General features: G+C 51.7%; 1 protein-coding gene across 4 annotated transcripts in view; it reads right to left on the bottom strand.

The window, feature by feature from the left end:
• Positions 1–2,078: 2,078 nt before the first annotated feature.
• AKT2 (AKT serine/threonine kinase 2) overlaps positions 2,079–27,132 on the bottom strand; it is a 48,186-nt gene continuing 23,132 nt past the window's right edge. For all 4 annotated transcript variants that reach the window (XM_074314319.1, XM_074314318.1, XM_074314321.1 and 1 more), the window contains 12 exons: positions 22,877–23,005; positions 21,154–21,269; positions 11,347–11,496; positions 10,748–10,879; positions 9,216–9,281; positions 8,109–8,177; positions 7,357–7,479; positions 6,085–6,213; positions 5,689–5,903; positions 5,058–5,145; positions 4,852–4,954; positions 2,079–3,775 (listed from right to left, as the gene is read on the bottom strand). In XM_074314319.1, the coding sequence (XP_074170420.1) occupies positions 3,696–3,775; positions 4,852–4,954; positions 5,058–5,145; positions 5,689–5,903; positions 6,085–6,213; positions 7,357–7,479; positions 8,109–8,177; positions 9,216–9,281; positions 10,748–10,879; positions 11,347–11,496; positions 21,154–21,269; positions 22,877–23,005 (1,400 nt within the window). In that variant the 3' untranslated portion in view covers positions 2,079–3,695. The remainder of the gene's footprint in view (positions 3,776–4,851; positions 4,955–5,057; positions 5,146–5,688; positions 5,904–6,084; positions 6,214–7,356; positions 7,480–8,108; positions 8,178–9,215; positions 9,282–10,747; positions 10,880–11,346; positions 11,497–21,153; positions 21,270–22,876; positions 23,006–27,132) is intronic.

Raw genomic sequence — 27,132 nt, 5'->3', positions numbered from 1 at the left:
AGCAGTAGGGGTTGTTTCCCCTCCTTGAAGGTGGAGTTAGCTACAGAAATTATCTGGAATTCTGTACAGGTGTCTGTTCTCACCATTTATCATTTACATCAATAGGGGTCATTTGTTTTACTTTGGCTATAACCTAATACTACACTACTTTTGGTGCTCAAATTGCTTTCAGCTTTGGCCACTGGGAGCTCTTCCCATTGACTCCTGTGTCCCTTTACATGCCATCAGTGAGGTTTTTGTTATTTAGCAGGTCTGTCCGTCCAGGCACTCCAGTCCTAGAAGCATTTTAGCACAATTTTTGAAAGTTTCAAAGTTTTCTACCAGTCTGCAATTATTTCAGAATCAAAGTTACAAATATGTGAATCGCTCCACTTGTTTGGGTAGCTATCTGGCACATATTAAAACACAGTCACCCTGGGATACAGGCCACAAAATAAAAGCACAAGTTGGTAAGGATGGATTGTTCAAGTTTATTACAGCACTGTTGGCAGCAACAACAAAACCCACCCCAAACTGGAAACCAAGTAAATTCCTGTCAACAGGGGGCAGGTGAATCAGCTGAGGTGCATCCACCCTGAGGAACACAGTGAAGCAACTGTGTCCCCAAAACGCAGAAAAGTGGCTAAAAGAGGGTAACATTTTGACCAATGACCCAACACACCGTACAAATGCACACGTTCGTAGCAGTGTGGCCAAGACGTAGCAGGACATAGCCCAGGGACTTGGCATGATTAACTAAGAGGAAAGAGTTCTGCGAAAAAAGAAGGGACCAGCCTTTTTATGCCACGTCCATTTGCACAGAGATAACACAAGCACCAAAATCAGCACTTGAAGGCCTGGGGTCTGGGTGATATTTACTGTCCTGCGTATTTGTTTTGCTTGCATTATTCTTCACACACAAACAAAACTTGTGACACTTTCCACATGCATGTGACAAAAGACAGATTACTCAAAATTTAATTTTTCTAATTGGTAAAATTTTATTAAAACTCTTCTGTCTAAAACTCCCTCTTTGGGAAAAGTTCTACAGAAATAAGAAGCACCACTACGTCTAAGGGCATGTGTTCAACAGAGGGAAGCAATTGGGTAACGTGCTGGAGCCCATCCATGGAATGTGACACAAGTGCTACCATATTGAGATACCCAGGGACAGAACCACACAGGAGAGCCGAGTGACAGAGCGAAGTGAAAAGAAACTCTAGCACGGTCACCTCAGGGGGCTGCATCTAGAGGGGAGAGTAAATGGTTTCTGGTTTATCTTATGACCACCAGGACATAACTTTGTAATTAAATAAATAATAAAGTCCATATGAAGTTAGGGGGAAAAAAACAAATTCCTTGAGTCTTGGTTGCAGCTAACGCAGATTTCTATAAATTACATTCACCTTTTCTGCTATCTTCACTTAAAATCTCAAAAGGCTCCATGTGTGTGAAGTCTGGCAAAATCAGACATTAAATTACTTGTGCTCAGCAGGGCAGCCCTTGGTCCCGGGTCTGGGAGGAGTGATTCAAGCATGGGAACACCCAAATAAAGGGGACAGCTGGCAGAGGATTCCCAGAGCTGTGAGGGCTATGACAAAACTTGAGATGCTCCCAGCTGCCAGCCACCACAAATCCCAGTGACACACCCAGGAATCTGTCTTTGACTTAAGAGGCCTCAGGGCTCCCTAATTTTGCATAAACTGGACGGGTATGCACACACAATGCCCCGCTCTAGGGCTCAAGGGCCATGGGAAATGAACGTGCTCCCTCTCACTGCCCAGGGCTGTGACGCCTGGCACCACCTCTTTGTTCAGAGCCACCCAACCCTCCCACTCCTGCGCTTCCACCCCACCTCGCTTTGCCTAAGCAGCATTTGAGGGTCTGGGGAGCCCTCCCCAACTCCTCAGCAGCTTCCACTCCCAGTGGCCTCCTCCCTCTCCAGCCTGACCTTGACAACACCCCCACCCCAGATGCCTCCTCCACCCACTTCCACACCTCGGGCTCGATGGGCCCCTACCTAATGCAGCAATGGGAGCAGGAGGCAACTGGTGCCAGGGGCCGGCCGTAAGCAAGGAAAGGCCCAGGGTGATGAGCCCTGATCTTAAAACAAGTGTCTTTATTGCTTGTACCGTACAAATACGAGGAATGGGGAAAGGCCAGTGGGGAGGAAGAATTATCAGATAAATGACATACACACACAAAAAGGGAAAGAGACCCCCCCACACTCCCCCAAACCAACCCCCACCCCACCCCAGGATGTCTCTCTGTGAACTACCTAGTACAGGAGGTGGGGTGGGGAGATCAAAACCACAAAAACTACATTCCAAACACCCGGAGATGTTGGTGGGAAGGGGGAGGGACAGGGCAGCAAGTGGACCTCAAGTGTGGCTCCCCTGCTAGGCCAGCACTCCTCTCCTGGGATGAAATAAATGCTCCAGCCAGGGACAGGGGCCGAGCCCACGCATACCACGCCCACTCGAGGCCGGGACACGCTTGCCCTCGCACACACATACCCAACACACATGCACACACACACCCTATGTGTATCTATGTCCCAGATGCACAGGGACGCCCAGACACACACAGTTCAAGGCACACACACAAGTGCCCAGAGCACTGACACACGTTCACCTTAAGGCTGCAGAACATTGGGCTGGAGGAGGGGGAGGGGGTGAGGTGGCCTGGAGCCTTACTTCTCAGAGGCTCCCACCCCAGTACGTACCAGACACACCCACCCCCGCCCCCTCCTCGACCCAAGTCCACGGGGCCCAATACTGTCTCGGTGTGAGATGTGTAACAGCCGAGGCTGGCGCCCCTCCACCCCAGGCAGAGAAAAGGGGCGATCCTGGCCCCTATCCTTGGAGGAGCCAGGGCCAGGCCCGGGGTCCAGTGGGAGGTAAGGCCAGCTGGAAGGAAGCCCTGGGGAGGAAGCCTGGTAAGGCACGGGGATGGGGGGCAGGGAGGCTAGGCCCCAAATGTTCCTCCTGCCTCATCCACAGGGTCTGGAGAGCAGCATGGGGCATGGGGCAGGGTGAGGCAGCACCCATCCCCTGGGCCCCTCCAGGCTCCCCACAGAGTAATTGGGCCTCAGTCACGTGAGGGAGCCCTAGACCTCCACTCCTGCAGTTCCCAAAGGCCCCACCTTTCTCTAGACATTATTGCTTTTCTGCCCCAGTGTGGGGAGAGGGCCAGACTGTCCCTTCATCAGGCCACTCAGAGCCTAACGACAGGCATGGAAGGCAGCCCCGGAGCACTGCCCCAGGCAGCATGTGGCCCGCAGCCCAGGAGAAGGCAGCTTCCGAGGGCAGCAGTGCAGAGGCAGGCTGCCTGTGGGGCCTGGCCGGAAACTCGGGCAGGCCCCCGCTCTACCTTCCCACCTCACTGGGGCTTGTGTTGATTAAAAACTGGAATTTCCCCAATTGCCCAAAAGCCTGGTCCTGGGGTCTCCCCAGCCTTGGTCTGGGCACAAAGGTCAGGGCAGGACAGGATCCTGGAGGCAGGGCCACTGGGTCCGCTGAGGGGATTTTGGCGGAGGGCTGAAGAAAAAACTGGAAGTGGGGGTGAGGGGATGAGGGATGGAGATGCAAACAAAAAAGGCAAAAAACGTTAAAAAAAAAAAGAAAGAAAGAAAGAAAAAAGACAAAGCCCTCCTGTGGTGATGGCAGCCTTGCGAGTGTCCTGTGGTGGCTTCAGCGGCAGGCAGGCAGCGCTGCTCACTCGCGGATGCTGGCCGAGTAGGAGAACTGGGGGAAGTGGGTTGGCTGGTCCATGTCGAGCGAGCCCAGGCTGTCATCTGCAGGGGTCAGTGGAGGTGGATTGGGGAGAAGCGGTCACAGAGGGCCTAGCACACCACCCAGACTCCCAGGGGAAGGGAGAAGAAAAGAACCAGCCCTAGAAAGGACTGCAGGCAGACCACAGCATGAAACAACTCCCCAACGCCCCCTACTGGTGGGGCATCCAAGAGACTTTCTCTAACAGAGGCCCCTTGACCACACACAGCACCCCACCCACCCAGGTCAGAACCTAAGCAGCCGCCAGCTCCGCTGCTCTCCTCCTCCTCACCTCCACCTCAGCTCACGTCGTCCACTGCGGACCGCCCAGACCTCTCCAGCCCAGCCCCTGCCCTGGCCACCACTCCTGCCCCAACAGTCCTCCCTCCACATGCAGCAGGTGTCTTTTTAAGGCCCTGATGCAACCCTGTCCCTCCTCTGCACACAACCCTTCCACAGCTCCCCATACAAGTCCCCACTCCTCCCAGTGGCCTCCAAGCCCCTCCTGCTCTGGCCCCCATGCTCTCTCCCCTCCCCTGCCTCACCTACTCAGATCTCTGCAATGCTCCCATTTCTGAGAGTCCCATGTGCTGTTCCTTCTACCAGGAATGCATCTCAGCTGTCCTGTCTCCTCCTCCAGGCGGCCTTCCCTTGACCCACAAGCCAAGTCAGGCAGTTGCTCCGGGCTTCCCCAGTCCCTGTGCTCCTATACCCGAGCCCTGACCACTCCGGGCTGTCACTCCACCTGGACGGGGAACGCCCTGAGGGCAGGGCCCAGGGCCTGTCTCCATCACTGCTGTCTCCAGCACAGCCCAGCACTGGGGTAACAACTACGACAGCTACAGTCAGTGAACTAATCCAGCCCCAAAGGTCTGGGCGAGTTGGGAAGATGTCTACGGATCTACCATCTCTGCACTGCCAGTGCCCCTAAGCGTCTCCTGCCCTGACCTCTGGAATGTACTATAGCAATGGCTCCTGGTGACCCTCCCTGGGTCTGCAGGTGACCAAGAGCAGAAGCCCTGTGAGCTTCCTCCTGGAGATCTGGGTCAGCAGCAGAACCCCAGCCAGGCCCACCGCATCTGGGGCCTCAGACACTCACAGCGGTCCGGGGGTGTGATTGTGATGGACTGGGCGGTGAACTCGTCATCGAAGTACCTGGTGTCGACCTCAGATGTGACCTGAGGTTTGAAGGGTGGCAGGAGCTGTGGACAAGAGGAGCCCAGGTCAGGACTGAGGACGGGAGGCCTTGGCCAAGGTCACCCACAAGTGGCTGGGCTCCTGCTGGGAGCAGGCAGTGGCGCTCACCTTCTTCTGTACCACGTCCTGCCAGTTGATGCTGAGAAAGAACCTGTGCTCCATGACCTCCTTGGCATCGCTGGGGCCCCCGCCGAGCCTGGGCAGAGACGGCCATGAGCACCTGCCTCCCAGGGCAGCTGCGTGCCAGGGGACGGGCTTCCGGTGCAGGACCGGGCCTGCCACATGCTCACCCTAAATCAGCTGTAACGATCCCCTCCTGGCCACAGGCCACCACTTCACAGAGGGGGAAAGTGAGGCAGGGAGGGAGGGAGCTCACAGGCCCAGGGGCAAAGCCAGGGGACTGCAGCCTAGCCCCCAGTTCAGAATGAGAGTTGAGAGGCCAGACAGCCACCTCACATCCCGGCTCTGCCACATGACTGGGCCACCCGAGGCCAGGCACAGGGCTGCCCTGTTCCTGCGTCCCCATGAAACAAGGCAGTGCAGGCAGAGGACTAAGGACAGGCCTGGCCCCTAGGGAGCGCTCCCTAAGTACCCGCTATGGGGACCATCAGAGGCTGCGTGGGGACAATGCACACCACATGCCCACAAGCGAGTGTGCCCGTGGACTCTGCCCCTGCAGGCCGTGGGGACAATGGGAGCAGGTGGTGCTGGGCTGGGCAGGGCATACTCCAGCCCTCACCTCTGCTTGGGGTCTTTCTTAAGCAGCCCAGCGAGAAGAGACTTGGCCTCAGGGCTGAGCGTGCGCGGGAAGCGGATCTCCTCCATGAGGATGAGCTCGAAGAGGCGCTCATGGTCCTGGTTGTAGAAGGGCAGGCGGCCGCACATCATCTCGTACATGACCACGCCCAGCCCCCACCAGTCCACCGCCCGGCCATAGTCGTTGTCCTCCAGCACCTGACAAGGAGGGGCAATGAGGGGCCAGACCCACAACCCGGGGCCCAGGGTGGGGGGCACGGGGAAGGTGACCTGAGGAATCGGAACCCAGCCTTCAGACGTCTGGGCAGGGGAAGCACACAGCCCCGGGGCCCCACCTCCCTCATCCTCACAGGCCCCTGGGACCTCCAACCCCAGACACCTCGGGTGCCAGGTATTCGGGGGTCCCACAGAAGGTTTTCATGGTGGCCCCGTCACTGATGCCCTCTTTGCACAGGCCGAAGTCAGTGATCTTGATGTGGCCATCTTTGTCCAGCATGAGGTTTTCGAGCTGTAGGAAAAGTCACTGTATCAGGGACATGTCCTTCCTGAGCTCCCTGCCACCCACTGAAACCCCACACACCCAGCCCTGCCCTAGATGAGGCTGCGGCTCTAGGCTGGGCCACGGGGCACACCCCCAGCACAGGATTAAGCCCTCACCCTCTGAGGTTCGTGGTCACCAGCCTCTGGCTGCCCCCCAGGGAAGCTGGAGAAAAGCAGGGCAGGAAGTGATGGAGCCCGGCCCTCCCCCAATCTGCCTCCCCCACTACAGGCTGTAGTTTTCCAACTTTGCATATGAGAGACACTGTCTTTCTTCTATTTTTTCCGAAACTTCACACAAATGGGCAATTTAATGGGCCTCTGCATAACCTTCTCCAGGTCAAGACAGGACATTACCAGCCCCAGAGACCCACGTGCTCCTTCCCTTCCCTGTTAGTAACCACCCCCTGCTCCGACAGAGAAGTCACTTTGCTTCCTTGCCCTTCTTTGCAGTTTCTCCCACCTACATGTACACGTGTGAACAACACAGATCTGTCCTGTCTGTCCTGCTTTTCCCCTCAACATCAGCCTCTGCTGCATCCACGCTGCTATATGTGGCTGTCGTTTGTTCTCTTTAACTGCTGTGCAGAGCCCTTGTGTGTGAACACACCACACCTTCTATCCATCACCCGACAGCGGCCACCTGGGCTGCTTTCAGTAGTGTGAACAGCACTGCTAAGAGCATGTGTCCACGTTTTGACGTGGACACAGGGACCTGTTCCTGCGGTGCATACACCTAGGGCACAATGGCTGGCTCACAGAGCACGCACACATTCAGCATGGGTGGATTCTGCCAAACTATCTTCTCAAGTGCTTGTACCAATTTATCACCTCTGGCTGCACAGGAGCGTCTGTCTGCTCACCAGAGGCTCAGAAGGGCCCCTGCACTGCACCGGGCTGCCTGCTGTGGAAGCAACACCCAGGGCCTGAGCAGCAGGGTTATCATCCCCACAGGGAATGGGACCCAGGGCCACGGACAACCAACAAGACAGACCCTTCCTGGAGCGGGGCGCTCGGCAGATAGGGCAGAGGGCCTGGGCCCAGCCTCCCCTGTGAGATCCTGTGCATGCACAGGCCAGCCTGGGCCCTCGCCAGGAGGCGACCACGCGCTCACCTTGATATCACGGTACACCACATCCCGTGAGTGCAGGTACTCCAGCGCTGAGACAATCTCTGCGCCATAAAAGCGGGCCCGCTCCTCCGTGAAGACACGTTCCCGGGACAGGTGGAAGAACAGCTGCCAAAGGGGGGGCAGGGGAGGTCAGACCCCTGGCCCAGAAAAGGATGGGACACTGCCCAGTGACATGGTGACAACTGCTCCGTGAACCAGCAAGTGACAGCGAGAAGGACCAAGTGAGGAACGGTGAGTAGAGAGGAGCTCACGTGATTAAAAAAAAAAAAAAAAAAAGAGCAAGGGATAGAGAGAGAAGGACTAACAGCAGACACCAAGGGGAGAGTAAGGGGGGGACAACATGAAGGGGACAGTGAATGACGGGAGTGACAGCAGGGAAGCAGAGGAACACTGCTCTGGATCAGAACTGGGGAAAGCAGAGGACTGGTGGCTCTTGACCCGCATATGTTCTTTGCTGCGCTGTCATCCAACCACCCTCGGAGCGCTCGCCACAGCTCTCCACAGCCGGTTTGTATCCTGCCCACAACTCACCAGCTGAGTGAGTCTGCACAAGCCCCTGAAGCTCTCCCAGCCTGTTTCCCTACCTGCGAAATGGAGATGATGACGCCTGCCTCAAGGAGCAGGAGGACGGAAGGAGATGACAACTGGTGAGTCTCCCTCCGTCCCCTCCATCCCACCCCACGCACCAGGGAAGGAGACACCCAGAAAGCCAGGCGGGGGACAGTGAGGCTCACCTCACCACCATTGGCGTATTCCATCACGAAGCACAGGCGGTCGTGGGTCTGGAAAGCATATTTCAGCGCCTGCGGGAAGGAAGGCAGTGGGGCACTGCGGATTCTGCCTCCACACTCCCCGCCCTGGCCCAGCTGTGGGAATTGGGCAGCTGGGGCTCAAACCTCAGCTCTGCCTTTTGGGGTATGTGAGTGAGCTCGTGGCTGAGGGCTGGGAGTTATATGCTGAGAAATCCTGTCCTGTGCTTTCCACTAAGTCTTCAAGAGGCGCGGCCCCGGGAGATCACGTTCCGAGCAACCAGAGCCGTTTCACGTTTGTCTTTCTCTTCCTATTTTATAGTCAAATGTGTTCACCTCTCCCTCTCTCTCACCTACACACACACACACACACACACACACACGGTTTGTTGGCTGGGGGTTGAAGGTAGCTCAGAAGCTCACCCCAAAGACAAGCGATCCGCCAACAGAGTAGTTCTCAAACTGTGCTCTAAGGAGCCCTACAGAGGGCGCCTCAGAGGACTCTGGGGTGACCCCTCTGCTCACAACAACTCTACTGCTCTCCATCTCTACATGGAAGTACCTAGTAAAATTTCATTTGAACAAGTGCTGTGGCTTAACAGGACACCTGGACAGCAACTGAGCTAAAGAAACAACCCATAAACCAGCCATCCTCAACCTGGTCCATTTAGCTGACGGCTGCTGGCCTTGATGGAGACTGGCCCAAAGAGGGGTGTCTGCTCAGCGTAGGTTGACAGGCAGCACAACAATACATCTGCTCAAGGATTACAGTTTAAAATAAAAACAAAAGTAATGTTTCCACTTCAAACAGCTGGGCTAAGCATCTCACACTCAAGACAGCAGCCATGCTCTCCTGGGACCATCCTGCAATGTGATTTCATCTGGCAGCTGAGGCGCTGACAGGAATCCACTGTCTATGAAGAAGCCCCCACCCTTGGGGTCTTGGTTCAGGCCGTCGGGGAAGCCCAACAACCTGGCCCACACCAGGTCTGTGCTTCCCAGGGGCAGGGGCGGCCCGCTCTCCGCGCTCTGTCCAAAGGGCTGGCCCGGAGGCCTCGCATGGCATACAGGCCTGAGGGGAGTGCCACTCACAGTGAGGAACGGGTGCCTGGTGTTCTGGAGGACCCGGCTCTCGGTGACCGTGTGCGCAACTTCATCCTGCAGACAGAGGCCGGGTGAGGGGCTGGTGGGTGACATCATGCCTGCCCACCACCTCCCAACCAGAGGGATGAGGGGCGGTGTCCTGGTGAAATGTAACCCCATTCGTAGCCAATACGCAGAGAGAGAGAACGGAGAAGCAGCACATTACCATCCACAAGCTCTAACGGAATAATGGACCCACGCAAGGACATTCAGTGGCTCATTCTGAAAACCATGAGGTGAGAAGTCAGTGGGGACTTTATGATGAAGGGACCAGGCTGTCACCTCCTGAAACCACAAGCCAATTTTAACATCCCAAGGGGGGACAAGCAGACATTACGAGCCCTGAGATGATGCCACAGGCCGTGGGAATCAGCACCTATAAAAGTTCTTGCCAGAAGGAGGAACTGGCTCTAGAACGAGGACTCCAGGCTGCGGAGCAGTGGTTCAGTGTGTGGTCCCCACACAGGCAGCCTCTGGTCGCCTGGGAACTTGGAGAAATGCAAATTCTCGGGCCCTTCCCCGGTCCCACCCGAAACTTGGAGAGGGGCCCAGCAGCAGTTTCCCAGGCCTTCCCGGTGACTAACACGGGCTCAGCTTTGGTATCTGAGCGCACAGCGGTCACCAGAGAGCTGCGAACAATCCTGAACTACCTGCAGACCCAGACACGGGCTCTCCCCCAAGGGACATTTGGTAGTAATGTCTCAAGACACGTTAGCTGTCACAACTGGGGGGCGGGGGGGGGGTGTGCTACTGGCTTCAGCGGGCTGAGGCCAGGGACACTGCCACACATCCTACGCTGCACTGGCCCAAAATGTCCGCAGTGCTGAGGCTGAGAAACCCTGCCTCGGACCAACAACACTAGGGTTCGTTCACTTTGTTGGAGGTGATCACAGTATCATGATTATAGTCTTTAAAATCTTCACCTGTTCAAGACACACATCTAAGTATGTATGGGTCGATTATACGTTGTCTAAAACATGCCTTAAGTATGTTTTCCAGACCAAAAAAAGGGGAAAGCAGAGCTAATGAAACAAGATTGGCCAACGTTGATAACTGTTGAAGCTGGATAATGGCTACATGGGAGTCCATTATATTTATTTTTCTTTTAAAAATTCTGTGTATGTTACCTTTTTCCATTTTGAAAACTTTAAATAAGGAGAAAAAAGGAACAGAATTCCATTCCTGGCCCAGCCTCCTATGGAGACACCCTGAGCCAAACCCTGACCCATGCGCCTGCTGGGGGAGGCCCCAGTCAGACTTTCTCCACCTCCACCCTAGGCACCCGGAGGGTGGGCTGGGTGCTCAGCAGGTTCTCTCTGGGCCTCAGGCTCCCGTTCGCTGACTGGGGACTTACAGGACTATGCCCCAGGGGATAGGTTAGGTGGGGGAATGAGATATTGGCAGCCAAAGGCGTGGGTAGGTGTCCTGGCCCTGTGCACGCATCCCCGGAGGCCAAGCAATGGCAGCCTGGGAACACCCACCTTGGCGATGATAACCTCCTTCCGCAGGATCTTCATGGCGTAGTAACGGCCGGTGGCCTTCTCCCGCACCAGGATCACTTTGCCAAAGGTGCCCTTGCCGAGGAGTTTGAGATAGTCGAAGTCATTCATAGTCTGCCAGGGATGGGGAGCGAGTGGGCTGTCAGCACTTGGCACACGGCCCGTGGGAGGAAATTTTCCCAAAGAAAAAGGAAAATCAAAGGACACTGTTGCCAAAATGCTCAGGCATGAGCAGGAAGGGAGGCTCCGGGTAGTAAGCGTTAGTTCTGCAGTGGCCTTCAGACCAACTCTCCCACCACTTGGCTCTCCCAGGCATGGGCGCTGGGAAGGCTCCAGTGAGGGGTGCACAGGTCTTGGTACCCTTCAGGGTAAGGATGCCCCTCGCCCTGTGGGTACAGAGCAACCCTGGCACAGCTGTACTCTGATCTCATCCATCCTACAGGGCAGTCATGGGCAAGGGCTGGGTCCCTACACACTCTGTATGGAAACCAAGGGTGGGAGGGCCAGCACTGGGGCTGGGACGGGGTGCTCACAGACTGGCAGGCCCTACCCCCCGACAACCTGTCCCCCCAAGCACTTACCACCTTGGCTCGTGCCTTGCTAACTGCCACTTCCATCTCCTCAGCTGCCGAAGAGTCACTAGGGGAGCCACACTTGTAGTCCATGGGGTCCTCACCCGGGCCCCGCTGCTTGAGGCTGTTGGCGACCATCTGGATGGCCCGCATCCACTCCTCCCTGTGTGGGGACATGTCAGGGGAGCCATGAGTCCTGGGCAGCCTGGGCCTTGCGGCAGGAAGAGCTGAGCTCCACCCTAATGGGAAAGCAAATGACCAAACACCTTTGGGCATTTTGGCGAGATCTGTCTGAGCTGGGGAGAGCTGATGGGACCAGACTGATATTTTACAGACCCTCTGGGTGGGAGAGGGCAAGAGCAGAATAAGAACAGGGACCGTCTATATCCCAGGAGTGGCCTGGCCGGAGGGCCACTTGAAGTCAGGCAGCATTAAATGATCAAAGAGGGACAACCACCTTTTTTCTCTGCTCCTTGAAAATGAGGTGCCACCTGGAGCCTTAAATGATGAAGAGACAATGCTCCTCTGAATTCGTCCAGAACAAATGACACACTCAAGTGTACCAGTGACCAATTTTTGTAAAAGGAGACCAAGAGTAAAAGAAAGCATTCGTTAGCCACGGAAGCTGAAGATCTTCCAAGGCAAGAGCCACCAACATGACTCTGGAGGGGGCTGTCCGCTGGAAGGAGGGGCAGGGGCGTGGAAGAGAAGGTGGCAGACAGGGAAGCAGGTCCCAGCAAAAGGGAGCCTCGTTTAAGAACAATAAGCTAGTTCTGTCATTCATGATTCAGAACTCTTGGGGAAGAATTTGCTTCTGATATTTGCAAACTGCTCTGTCTGGAGAAATTAAGAAAAGTGTCCAGAGACCAAGAAAAAAATGTATAAGGCTGAATGATACTAAATTGTCCATATCCCCTTTTTGAGCCACCATGTAATTTTTTTCATTGGTTCAACCCCAGTATCTGTTGAACCCCTTATGGATTTTGCTTATGTCTATAAAACAGCCACATAAACAGTGGATAAAGTTCACTAGAAACGAGAAAATTCAGAGAGCACAGCAGGCAACCTCCCAAATCACAGAGATTTAAACAAGCCCCAGTGAGTCCAGCACCTTCCAGAATCCCCTACCCCCAGCAGGTGTTACTTTTCCTTGATCTTAAAGCACCTGCCCAAGATCTGGAATAGAGCAAGGGGCCAGGCTGGGATTCCAAAGCCAGGACTTGGCCACCCTGCTGTGCTGCACTCCAAGACTCCATCTCCTCCTGCACCAAATAGCACTACAATTGACCTTGAACAATGCGGGGTAGGTGAGGGGGTGCCCACCCACTACGCGGTTGGAAATCTGTATATAACTTCTGACTCACCAAAAATGTAATTACTAATCACCTACTGTTGACCAGAAGCCTTACTGCTAACATCAACAGTTGATTTATACGTATTATATATGTTATATGTATTATATACTACTGTACTCTTACAATAAGAAAAGAAAAATCGTAAGAAAAAATACATTTACAGAATTGAGAAAAACACACATAAGTGGACCCGCACAGTTCAAACCTGTGTTGCTCAAGGGTCAATTGTACTTCTATAATCCATCGGTCCTACGATGCACGTCCTGATTTGATTGGGCCTTGCTTTTTCTTATTACATAATATTATGGTGTGTCTGCAGGTGACAGCATCTTAAATTGATAAAACACGGCAACTGAGCTCACAGGGTGGTATGAGGTGGAGAGCGGACATTCCGTCGCTGAGAGAAAGAACGAGGCAGCGCTATATGCGGACTTGGCATGACCGGAGACATCTTAAGCGCAAAAGAGATGGTGCAAAACAGCACCATTTCACGCTATTTGAGTTACAAACAAAAGGAACTTATGTGCACGAGCGCACATAAGCACAAAGACCTCTGGAAGGATGCTCGTGACACAAGGCCCAGGATTCCTCCAGGACGGGGACTGGGTGGGAATCGGATGTGAATAACAATCTCATTCCACTGTCTTCTAATAACACTCACAGAGCACTCACCCCTCCTCCTCTATTACAGATGGGGAAACTGAGGAACAGGTTAAAAACCGAAATTCAAGAAAACACAGTGGTTACTCCAAGCCTGGCAGCTGGAATTGCAGGGCCTTGGACCTTCCAGAGCCAATGGGTAGGCAGTTCTTGCTTCGCTCCATGGCTTGCTGGACCAGGCAGCAACCAAGCTCGGAGGCCCCAGCTCACATACAAAAGCTCTGCTTCTGCAAGTGGCCTCCCTCACACTAGATCGTGCTTCCTAAGACAGATGCATGAACACTGCAAGTGCAAACATCAAATGCTGGCACACTGGTCCACCCTAAGCCCAAGGAGAGTCTGGGAGCCGCATAAACCCTGCAAGTCAGCCCCGTGAGGACAGGGGTTTCCTGTGTTCATACATGATGGGGCCTAGCACACAGGCAAATACTTGGAAGGAATCTGGGCAAGGAGGGAGTGAGGCAGCTGAAGTCGACGTGGCCCCCAGGCCTAGTGCACATGGAGACTCTGGGCACATCCAGGTAGAGCACAAGGCAGGGTACAAACCCAACAGAGACACCGGGGCCCGGTGCACACCCGGGTGGAGCACACCAAGGGCCAGTGCACACCCCAGCAGAGCACACCAAGCCCGAGGGCACACCCCAGCAGTGCACACCGAGGCCCGGTGCACAACCAGACAGAGAGGCACTGGCCTCTTCCTCCCTGACCCAAGGCCTCAAGCCACATTTCTCAACTTGTTTTACCCTGTGCCCTCTTTGGAATGAATTACAATATAAATCTCTATGCCTACATTAACATTCCTGTATTTCAAAGAATGTGGGTATGGGGCACATCCCATGATTTGTTTTATCAGATAATTGTCCTCTTAGAAATTTTTAAATGCTGACTCTGGATGTAATACCATGGATTAAAAAAAAAAATCACCAATCTTCTAAGAAATAGGCTGAATATGTTTAAAGAAAAAAATACATATACATCTCACCTACAGAGATCTTGAGGGATTGTCACATGAAAAAAGCAAGTTGCAGACTGAGCTGCATCGTGTACTGTTGTTTTTGTTTCTAAGGGAGAACACAGACAGTCCATCAACAGTAGACTGAATAAATGACAGTGTATCCACGCCATAGGACCTACGGAAGTGGCTCTGAGGGGCTACTCTGGAGTGGCCTCTCTGCCCCACAGAACTGCTCCTCAGGAGCACGGGCTCGAGGGCCACACCAGCTGGGGTTCAAATGGCTACTCTACCACCGGGGTAGTAAGAACACCCCTCCCAGTCCGCCCTTCTCCTCAGTAGACTGGGGACGCTGAGACACAGGTGAGCTGCTGTGTGCAAAGCGCTGCACACACAGAAAGTGCTCATCAAGGAAGGTGTGAAAGACACTGAGAGCCTGGACCTATCCCATCCACCCTGACTCACGTGCCCAGCCCCATGGGGAGCGGCAGAACCTGCAGCGATGCAGGAGGTCGGCTGGGTGTCACTGGGGCTCTGCCAATGCTGACAAGCCCCCAATCCTGTTCCAACTGGACTGAGGTTGCAAAGTTGCAGCACTGAGAATTCAGAGAAAAAGCAAGGGCCTCAGTCCAGGATACTCCTCAAGGGTTTGCAACACGGTGTCTGGGGCAGAGGGGAGCCCCCCCCAGAGTGGAGGCTAATGTGCCTTCCACTCCAGGAATGGAGAGCCTTCAGGGGAACCAAGCTCCTTCCCTTCAAGAGACACAACAAGAAAAACAACAGCTCCACAGACACCACCTCATTCTATTTCCCTCAAGGGTGTTGGAGGGGGAGCAAGTGTGTTTCTGATGTGGAAACTGAGGCGCACAGAGGTGGACTCACTTGTGGAGGTCATAGCCAGGCATGGTGGACTCACCGGCTCCTGCTCCCTGATGAAAGCTACAGCTTCCTTTCCAGACTGAGGCCCAGAGGATCAAGCAGGGCGCTCTCCCAGGAAAGCTCAGAAAACAAGGAACACCATGGCATGGAGCCCAGGAGCAGAGCAAAGGAAAGCTGCCCTTTGGGAGTTCTGACCTGCATCACCTTTTTGAGAGGGACTCCCCCAATAAACAGCATACAAACACCCTCCACTCGCACGAGCGTGCTCTATTTTTTAAATCCATGGTCTTACACCCAAAATTAGCATTTGAAAATTTCTAAGAGGACAATTTACCTCACATAAAGTGGCCAGATGCTCGAGTCCTCCCAACAACCCTATGAAGCAGGTACTGTTACTCACCTCCTTCTAGAAACTGAGACACAGAGAAGCTGACATTTGCCCAGTTACACAGCCAGCCAGGAGACATCCCTCACTTGGGCTCCAGGGCCAGGGAAGACATATTTGGGGGAGCCACACTCCCCAAGCACTAGGCCAAGCATGGCACAGGCTCAGGAGCCAGGAGCCAGGGCCTGATGCTCAGCTCTGCTGCACACTGGCCAATAAGGACCCTGTGCGGCCTCGCTTCTCCAGCCTCCGTCTGCCTCCCACATACACTGGGCATCACACAGTGGCTGAGTGCACAGACTCTGGAGCCGATGGCCTGGCGTGAATCTTAGCTCTGCCTCTCCTGGAGGCAACACTGGGCAGGTGACTTAACTTTCCTGTGCCTCAGCTGGCTGACACACAGAGCACGGACCACAGGGTCACGTAAGGGTGAAATGCAACACCAGATATAAAGCACTTAGGGCAGTGCCTGGCACAGAGTGAGTACCTCAAAAGGTGGTTGTCAGAATCCACCCACCCAGCCAGCAATACTTCCTAAGTGCCTTCTGTGCACCCAGCCCAGCTCTGGGTGCTGAGGCTGCAGCAGGGAACAGGTCCCATGGAGTTCCGAGCCTAACAGAGAGGACAAGTATGTAAAGGTTCCAAGACAGGGACTGGAGAAAGAAGGTCCTTCTCAGAGGGTGGTCAGGGAAGTCCTCTCTGAGGAGGTGGCACGTAAGCCAGAACCTGAAAGATGGCCCTGGAACATGGACCATGTCCAGTGCCAAGAACAGGCACTTGGCACCACCGGGCTGTGAAATGAAATGGAGGGAAGGAGGCAGCTGTGCAAGTGACAGGAGGAAAAGGAATCGGGTGGGTGAACAGCACAACAAAGGTCCTGAGCAGGCGGGAGCCTTGAGTGCCTGCAGGAGACCCCATAGGTGGAACGGGGCTGGATCCAACAGAGCCAGGAACAGAGGAGATAAGGGGAGGGAGAGGGCAGGCCCACACTACACTGGGAGCCATGTGCCACTACGTTAGGGATTTACATCTAACATAACGGGAAGTCGCCGAAGGGTTTGTACAAGGGTGACAGGATCTGATTTCTGTTTTAAGTCAACAGCTGCTGTGTGGGAGACAGACTGGAAGCAGGAGACTAAGGCAGTCCTCCCAGGAGGTGCTAGTGGCAGAGGAGATGGAGGGGAGAAAAGGTGTCAAGAAGCAGGATTCCACAGGGCGAGGCCTGGCGCTTTCACATTTACTTCCTCCTTTGTTTCTCATGACAGTCAGAGAACGGAGTCCCAATGAGAAAGTGGCACAACACTGGTCTGACTCCAGAGTCTGGGCCCCAGCCCCAGGATACCCTGCTGAGCAGGACTAAATAGGCCCCACAGGGAAGTCCAGTGAACCAGAGGGGGCAGGCCTGTCCTCATCGCAGCTTCAGAAGTAACTGCTGACTGCTAGTCTGAAGGTGGATGAGGGACCTCTCTCCATAACCTGGATCCTCTTCTGACCCAGAGGGTATTTACAGCAGGAGGGCATCTGAGGTCCGGCTCGGTTCACAGACAGACACCCTCAGATGGGCTGAGTTGGCTGATCCAGGCCAAGCCCTGCCTGGTGGGGAAAACCCACCAGGGTTTTCCTTCATTTCAGATCTTTCTTTTATTCCATAACCCCCTGTGCCTCTGTTTCACTATCATCCCTGTTAACAGGGGAGGAACTACCTCCTAGAAATGTTGTAAAGGTAAAATGAGTTAATGTATGTAAAGATCTTAGAACAGGGTCTGGCTCAACAGAGAATTCGTTTTAATTATTTTTTTATTCATTCAACAAACATTTACTGAACACCTATTTATGTTCCCAGCACAAATAAGTAGAAAATGTCACACCTGGTAAATAGGTAAAGAAAAACAAAGCAGCGTAAGGGTAACAGAGTCACAGGGGCAGGGCAGGACACTCCAAGAAGGTGGCATTTGAGCAGAGACCTTGTGAAGTTAAGGAGAGAACCATAATGTTACCTTGGGGAAGAGGGTTCTGAGCAAAGGGGACAGCAAGTGCAAAGGTCCTGAGGTAGAAAGTGTGTTTGGCATGTTTAAGGAAGAGCAAGGAGACCAGTGTGGCTAAAGTGAGGGAACTAATGGTAGCAAATGATTCTGGAGAGGAGGCCAGATCATGTGGGACTTTGCTGAATATGACATCGACTTTGGCGTTTACTCCAAGTGGGACTAAAAGGCCACTCAAGAGTTCTAATTAAAGAAATTACATGGTAAGATTTACATTAAAAAGATCACACTAATGTAGTACACCATTAAGTATATCTGCCAAGACCGGGGTTTGCAAACTTTTCCTGTGAAAGGCCAAACAGTAAATATTTTAGGTTTTGCAGACCACATGGTGTCTGTCACAGTAGTCTGCCAACTACTCAACTCTGCCATAGCAAAGGAAAAGCTGCCATGGGTATGGCTGTGTTCCAATAAAACTTTATTTACAATCTGGGAGGCAGGCCATAGTTTGCCAACCCTGCTCCACACCTAATTTCAGGTTTACAGGAAATATAGGCACAGAAGAACAAAGTATACAGCATCAAAAGGTAGTAATATGACATATCCACACTGTGGAACATTCTAGAAGAGGGGAGACCAAGAGTTGAACTAGATTAAAATAGGCCAAAGCGACATGTATTAAGACCTTGAGTAAATCCTGGTTTGCAAAACAACATTTTGAGGACAACTAGGGAAATTCAAGTATGGCATGGCTATGGGGAGGATGTTAATAAATACATTTATAAAGAATCACCTCAGGTGTGATAATGGCATCATGAATCTATAGAATAAATCCTTATTCTTAGGAGATGCCTACTGAAGTATTAAGGAGGTAAATGTGACGAATATGAACAGAAGTTCAAGATTCAGCATAAAATATAACAGATGAGGCAAACATGGCAAATGCTGAATTGGTGAATGGAGGGGCGGGCATCTGGACGTTCATTTTTTACACTAAATGTACATCTTCCGGAAACAAACTGGCAGGGCAGAAGCGTCAGGGGAATCCCTCTAGCTGCCCAGGAGAGGTACCGGAGCCCAGTGAGCAGGCCACAGCAGCACCTACGGAAGGACCAGTCACCAGTGTGGCTACTGGCCCTCCGCCCCACACCCCAACCCCCGCCTCTCCCCAGGCTCAGGCCTATGTGGCTCGGGACAGTGAGGACAGACCCAAACAGAGCACACTCCCTCTGCTGGGTTTCTGTCTCATGCCTCCCAGGGGTGAAGGTCAGGAAGCTGGGGTTTGGTCTCACAGCAGTAGCAGATTTCTCTCCAGTGGCAGAGGCGGGTGCTGAGAAAACGTGAGAGGCAGGTCTCTCCCGCCCTCCCAGTCTTAGGGAAGGGGCTCTTCCCTACACTGAAGGGCTTGGGATCGTACTAAAGTGGAAACCAGCGCGGGTCTCTTGCTTACTAACATACTTTACCAGCTGCCCACTGCTCCCTTTCCAGGCTTCCACACTGTGTGCCAGGTACTACCCAATCACGGGCTTCCTGTTTGTCATCCCCTGAATCTTCTAGCAACCCTGTGACAAACCCCAACTGATTCACCACCTGCCAAACCCTGAGGGGATCGCCATCTGGTGTCCAGGCCTGGCTGAGCTCACCAGCTTCAAGGTTCTCCACTTCCCTCCTTCCAAAACCTCTGGCCCTTGATTCTTTAGTGACACAAAACCCCCTGTGGTCCCTGGAATGACGAGCTGTCTCACCTCCAGGACTTGTACATGCTGGTCCCTTTTCCTGAAGCCACCTTCTCCATTCCTTCTCTGTGACCAACGCCTACCCATACATTAGAGCTCAGCCCAACACCCGGTCCTATGCACCTATTGGTCTCAATCTGCTCTGACTTTTACAGCAGGAGGGCATGTTTTGGTCCCCCATTTTCAACTGAGTAACACCTCAGCTGGCCTGAGATGGTAATTCTGTTCCCCATGGTGGGGTGAGTAAATGTTTAATCTTGTGAAGGTATCCAACAGTAATTACAGTATAAATTGTGGTAACACGTCTTGTGATACTGTTTTGTGTATACTCTAGAAATGCACTGTCCAAGAGGGTAGCCACTAGCCATATGTGGCTATTTACATTTAAATTAATTAAATAAAATAAAAGAATCCCATTCCTCAGTTGCACTAACCACATTATAAATGCTCAACAGGCACACGGGACTAATGGCTACCCTCTTGGGCACTGCAGGTATAGAACATTTCTATCATGACAGAAAATTTTCTTGGATGGCACTGCTTTAAGGTTCTCCAGAGGGTCAGCTGAATCCTCACCCCACAGACAAGTTAAAGGAGTGTTTCTCAAAGAGAGGCCCAAAGGGACAAAGAGGAGAAAAAATATTTGCCACTCATTACAAAGGGCTAAGCTCCCTAATATACAAAGAGCTAAGCTCCCTAATATACAAAGAGTTTTCAGAAATAAATAAGAAAAAGACTACTCAACAGAAAAATAGACAAAGGATATGAACAGACAGTTCAGAAGGGGAAACTCACATGGCCCTTAAACATATGAAAGGACACTCAAACTCACCCAGAAAGAAAAGGCCAATTAAAACGACCCTGAGGTGTCATTTCCCACTGATCAGATTGGTCAAAATCCAAATGTTTGAAAACACAAGACTGTATGGACACTCTTAGACATGGCTTAATAGAAACATTTCTCAACTTTACGTATACATATTTCCTATAACCCAGCAATCCTCCATCTAAGAATTCAGCTTATAGACTTAAGATTTACCTGCACACATGTCAAGGAGACAAACACAGGTTCTATTATACACTGTGGAACTGCCTATAATGAGCCAAAGGCTGAAAACCACCCCAGTCGCCATCCATAAAGAACCACTCAACAAGCGGGAACACAAGCGTGCAGCTGTTTAAAATAAAACACAGCAGCAGCTCTCTATATATTAAAGCAGAAAGATTCCCCCAGATACACTAAGTAACAAAGGAAGTTCAGAACAGTTTGTGTACAATGCTACCTTTTGTGTACAAAGCAAAACAGGGGAGTAGGGCACACAAGTCTCTATCCAAGTGAGCCTGTCTCTGTGAGAAGCTCTTTCAGGACACACGAGAGGAACGGTTACCTCGGGTTGGGGGGTGGGAGGGGCACAAGTGAAGCTTCTGCTGGACGCCTGCTTACACAAAAGTCAAGCAGAGTTTTGAACCAGGAGAATCTGTATCATCCCTTCTGATTATTACACTAATCTTTTAAAAACTGAATCTCTGCACTGCCTGCCTCACAATGAGTGGAGATGCTCATTACAAATGCACCTGCCAGGCCCTTCACAGATCTCCAGACAATCAGAGGCCCTGAAGCAGCTCTGAGCTTGCACTGTTCCCAAGCTCTGCCTGTGATTCCAATGCACCCTCCAGTCCCTGGACTGCAAGGGTGTCTGTACACTGAGAACCCGTGCTCCCCTAACTCCAGCTGGGGAGACCCCCATGCTAGAAGGGCTGTGACAGGAAATGGCTAAGTAGGGGCCCAGGGGAATCTGTCCATCTATACCCCTTCTCCTCACGGGGCCTGTCCACTCTCAAAGGGCGGCCACACAGAGGCCCAGACTCGCCTCTCCTCTGGAGAGTCTACGTGGAAGGTCCTCTCAATGACGGTGGTCCATTGCAGGCAGCGTATGACAAAGGTGTTGGGCCTCGGTCTCTCGGTCTTCATCAGCTGGCATTCTACAGACAGAGGACGGACAGAGATGGGAGGTGAGGGGACAGCCCTGCTGGCCTGCAGCCCACATTCCCCAAGTGTCCTCCTGTGCCAGCCCCATGCTAGATGGTGTTGGGGACACTTCAGTGACTGAGACAGCCCTGGACTTGTCCCCATAGAGCTCAAGATCCGGTGGGGGGGGGGGAGACAGACCACAAGACAATGATGGCTCAGTGGTCAGGGCTGGGAGGGGGGAAGCACAGGGGCATCTCCCAGAGGAAGGGGCATTTCTGTACTGAGCCCTGAAGGAAGAGGAAGTGGTCAGTCAGACAGAAAGGTGCGTCATGTCCAGATCCTAGAGGTGCCGGAAGGCCCAGCACACTTAAGGAATGGCAAATTCTGCTCTAGGTGTGAGGAGTGGAAAAGGGAAGGCTGGAGAGGTGGGAGGGGCTGGCCTGCGCGGCTCAGGGGCACGGTCAGGAGCCTGGACTTTGTCCTGAAGGCAACAGGGAACTGGAACGCTTAAATAGAGATGGGTCATAAACAGATTTAGACAGATCCCTCTGACTGCCATGTAGGGTGCAAGAGAATGGAGGTTGGGAGTGCAGGGAACAGGCTGTAGCTACACCAGAGTGGAGCCATGGGAGAGGAGGGAGGAAAGGGCAGGCAGACATGCCAGAGGGGAGGTCGAGGGACCTAGGATGAGGCCTGAGTCTGTGGCCTGAGGACTAGGGGGCAACAGGGCCCTCCCCTAGATGGAGACAGGGAGCAGAAGGCTGGGGCAGAGGAGGGGAGACAAGGCGGGTATGAGGGACTAGGGGACACCCGGGGAGAATGTATAGGAAGTTGCTCGGGACAGGCTGACAGCTCAGGTGAGAAGTCAGGGCTGGGAAAGCCATGTCAGTCTCCAGCACATGGCAAAAGCAACCAGGACAAGGCTTTAAGAGAGGGAACTGGGGCTGGATTCCAGAGCGAGTGTGGACTCAAGGGGCAAGACCGGGAAAGAACCTGGGGCAGGGAGCTCGGTGGGAGAGGACAGTGGTCGCGGTGATGGAGTGACGGTGAAGATGGGGTATCTTTGAAATTTCTGGAGGTGAGACACCAAGAATGTGGTGACGTGGTGACTAATCGGGTCAGCAGGGAAGGAAGGAAGCAGGGAGTCAGAGGCAGGACTGTGGTTCTGCAAGGCCCAGGCAAGGGCTTGGGGCGTGCCAAGCTTTCCCAGGGCGGGTCCAGCCAGAAGGCACCATTTGGATACCACGGAGGGGACGGAGGACATGAGGTTAGTTAGCCCTGCAGTCATCTGAGGGGAGGCCACAGCGGCTTCTTGGTTAGAGGGACAGAGAAACCGGCTATGACCAGAATGCAGAAGCACCTGACACCCGCCAGAACCCCAGGGCTGCCTGGGCTGGGAGGCTGGGAAGTACCTGGCTTCTCCCTGCTTCCCATGTTCCCTCGTCCACCAGTACAGCCCCGAGCCCCCCTGACACACAGGTGGAGGGGGCAAGGGTGAGAAACAGGGCAAACAGGCCCACAGCCCAAGAAGAGCCGACGCCCAGGTGCTCCCAAGACCTGTCACCATTCTCTGAGCACCTAAACTTTGGCCCTCCCGCCCACCTGCCCCCAGACGCACCTGCAACGGAGAAGTTGTTTAGGGGGGGCAGGGTCTGGTCAGGGGCCTCGGGCCGTTCCTTATATCCAATGAAGGAGCCATCACTCTTCAGCAGGAAGTACCGGGGCCTCCAGGTCTTGATGTATTCACCTGAACCAAGGAGGGAGAGAGGTCAGGGTGGGCTGCCTGGGTGTGACGTGCCTCACAAGGGACACCTAGGTGGGAGAAGGGTGGCCAAGAGGGTGGGCTGGAGAGTGCCTCTCCCAGGTAAACCCTTGAGGCAGCCCCACTGATGCAGGCTGGGCACCAGGCTGGGCGCCAGTGATTCAGAGGTCATGCCTGGCAGGAAGGCGCCTACTGCAGTGCCCCAGGGCACCAGCAGCCTCAGCGTGTGGCCAGCAGCAAGCCATCCTTGCCAGCACGTGGCCCAGTCCCAGGAGAGGCCCAGGCTTCCAAACACACATGCCCTGTGGCCCTGTAAGGCCAAATCCCATGGGCTGGTATTCACCAGTACAGCCGTGCAGGTGGATCAAATGTCAAAACACTGTGCCAGGCCGGGTATAACTGTTGCTCTGCCCTCCAAGTCTCCCCTGACCCTTTCCATTTGTTCTAACCATGACTATCCAAACACTGTGTGCGCTCGCTCTTTCTCTCTCTCTCTCACAAGGACCCACTCCTCAGAGGGTGGCTCAGAATTAAAGTGAAATGGGGTATGAAGTAGGTGAAAGGAATTAGAGGTGCAAACTTCCGGTTATAAAATAAGTCACAGGGATGTAAAGTACAGCATAGGAAATACAGTCAGTAATATTGTAATAACTTTGTATGGTGACTCATAGTAACGAGACGTATCATGGGGATCATTTCATAATGTATATAAATATCAAATCACTATGATGTACACCTGAAACCAATAGGATATTGTATGTCAATTACATGTCAATAAAATGAATAAATAAAATTCAAAAAATAAATCAGTAAAATAAAATGCTATTTAAGGTCTCAAAAAAAAAGATGGGGGCCGGCCCGGTGGCTCAGGCGGTTAGAGCTCCATGCTCCTAACTCCGAAGGCTGCCGGTTCGATTCCCACATGGGCCAGTGGGCTCTCAACCACAAGGTTGCCGGTTCAACTCCTCGACTCCCACAAGGGATGGTGGGCTGTGCTCCCTGCAACTAGCAACAGCAACTGGACCTAGAGCTGAGCTGCGCCCTCCACAACTAAGATTGAAGGGACAACAACTTGACTTGGAAAAAATTCTGGAAGTACACACTGTTCCCCAATAAAGTCCTGTTCCCCCTCCCCAATAAAATCTTTTAAAAAAGAAAAAAGATGGTGAAACAAAAACTGTATGTAAATGTCCATAGCAGCATTAGTCGTAATAGTAAAAAGTGAAAACAACCCAAAAGTGCATCAACTAATGAATGAATAAACAAAATGTGTCATATCCATACAATAGAATATTATTCAGTCATTTAGAAAAAAGAAAACAAGTGGCCGGCCCGGTGGCTCAGGCGGTTGGAGCTCCGTGCTCCTAACTCCGGGGGCTGCCAGTTCGATCCCCACATGGGCCAGTGGGCTCTCAACTACAAGGGTGCCAGTTCAACTCCTCGAGTCCCGCAAGGGATGGTGGGCAGCGCCCCCTGCAACTAAGATTGAACTCCGCACCTTGAGATGAGCTACCGCTGAGCTCCTGGATGGCTCAATTGGTTGGAACACGTCCTCTCAACCACAAGGTTGCCGGTTCGACTCCCACAAGGGATGGTGGGCTGTGCCCCTTGCAACTAGAAAACGGCAACTGGACCTGGAGCTGAGCTGCGCCCTCCACAACTAAGACTGAAAGGACAACAACTTGAAGCTGAACAGCACCTTCCACAACTAAGATTGAAAAGACAACAACTTGACTTGGAAAAAAGTCCTGGAAGTACCCACTGTTCCCCAATAAAGTCCTGTTCCCCTTCCCCAACAAAATCTTAAAATAATAATAATTAAAAAAAAAATTTTAAAAAGAAAAGAAGTATGGCTGCTACAACATGGATGAACTATAACTTATGGTTAAGTGAAAAAAGCTTGTCACAAAGGACCGCAAATTAGATGATTTCATTTATATAAAATGTCCAGACTAGGCAAATCTGTAGACACGAACAGTAGATTAGCAGTTGCCTAGGGCTGGGGGTGGGGGAGAGTCTGGGGAGAGACTGGAAGGTGAAGGCCTGGAAGAGGGTGGGGAGGGGGAGGTCAGAGCAGGCAGCCAGGTGTGACAGTGCCTCACAGGGGCACCTGGATGAGAGGAGGGTGGACAGAGCGCAGGCAAGAGAGTGGTAGTGAAATGAGCTAAAATAGACTGTGGTGATGGATGCACAACTCTGAATACTAAAAGTCATTGAACTGTACACTTTAAATGGCTGAATTGTATGGCATGTGAACTATATCTCAAGTTGTTAACAAAAAAAAAAAAGAGAGAGAGAGAGATCGCAACCATAAAGCACCAGTTTAGTGCCCAGCACACTGCAGGCTCTCAACTCACATGAGCGCGTGAGACAGGATGGCAGGGTGCGCTCTGAGCTGTATTTGCTATGTGGACACCGGTAAGTCACCTCACTTCTCTGAGTCTTCATTTCCTCTTATGGGGACATCCCCTAATTGATGATGATGATGAAGATTGTGCTGATGACGATAATGATTAGATAACACTATAGTGGTGCTTTATGCCACGTACTCTCCTAAGTCTCTTACAGGTTTTAACTTACTGAATTCTTTCAAATGTAGATACTAAATGATTCCCTGTACATAAAGTTCAAAAACTAGCAAACCCCTAAATTCAGTAGCAGATTAAAAGGATTATATACCATGACCAAGTAGGTTTTATCCCAAGAATGCATGGGTGGTTCAATATATGAAAATCAATCAATGTAATACATAATAGAATGAAAAAAAAAAATACATGATCATTTCAATTGAGGCAGAAATAGCATTTGACAAAATAGCATTTGACAACACCATTTCATGATAAAAAATACTCGGCAAAGCAGGAATAGAAACTAACAGGATAGTGTGTGGAATAGAAGGGAATTTCCTCCCCATGATAAAGGGCATCTATGAAAAACCCAGAGCTAACATCATACTCAATGGAGGACTGAAAGCTTTTCCGTAAGATCAGGAACAAGACAAAGACGTCCACTTTCACCAATGCTATTAAACACTGAACTGGACATTCCAGCCAGAGAAAAAGAAAGCGATAAAAGGCATCCAATGTGTAAGGAATAACTATCTTTATTTGCAGATAACATGATGCTACATAGAGAAAATCACAAAGCTTCCACAAAAAATTACTAGAGGTAATAAACAAATTCAGCAAAATAACACACAAAAAATCAGTTGTGTTCCTATACACCAACAGTAACCAACCCAAAAAAGAAATTAATAAAACTCTGTCTACAATAGCATAAAGAGGTGAAAGATTTATACACTAAAAACTATAAAATATCGCTGAAAGAAACTGAAGACCTAAATAATACAAAGACATCCTGTGTTCTCAGACAGGAAGACTTGATACATTTAAGATGACAACAACACCACCCAAAGTGAACAGTGATCTATAGATTCAACACATCCCCTATCAAAATTCCAGCAGCCTCTTTTGCAGAAATGGAAAAGCCAATCCTCAGATTTACATGGAATGCAAATTCACATGGCAAGGGGTCCCAAATAGCCAAAACAATATTGAAAAAGAACAAAGTAAAAGGATTCACACTTCCCGATTTTCAAACTTACTCTGAGGTTACAGTAATTTAATCAGGGTGGTATAAGGATAGACAGACATATAGAACCATTAATAGAATTGAGAGAAAAACACACACACATACACACACATCAACTGCTTTTCAACAAAAGTGACAAGACCATTCAATTGGAAAAGACTGGTCTCTTCAACAAATGGTGCTGGGATAACTGAATACTCACATGCAAGAGAACAGAGTTGGACCCCTACCCCACACCATATGTCACACACACAAAAATAACTCAAAATGGATCTACTTAAATATAAGAGCTAAAACTACAAAACTTTTGAAAGAATACACAGGGGTAAATCTTCCTGACCTTGGATTGGCAACAGATTCTTAGATATGACACCAAAAGTACAAGCAACAAAAGAATAAAAAGGTGGACTCATTAAAATTAAAAACTTTTGTGCAAAGGACATTATCAAGAAAATAAAAATACAACCAAAAGAATGGGCAAAAATATTTGCAAATCACACATCTGATAAGGGTCTAGTATC

The sequence above is a fragment of the Rhinolophus sinicus genome, linkage group LG11 (genome assembly GCF_036562045.2).
Source record: "Rhinolophus sinicus isolate RSC01 linkage group LG11, ASM3656204v1, whole genome shotgun sequence".
In the NCBI taxonomy this organism is placed as follows: domain Eukaryota; kingdom Metazoa; phylum Chordata; class Mammalia; order Chiroptera; family Rhinolophidae; genus Rhinolophus; species Rhinolophus sinicus.
Note: the sequence above shows the minus strand (reverse complement) of the source record. Positions and strands in the feature narration are given on the sequence as shown.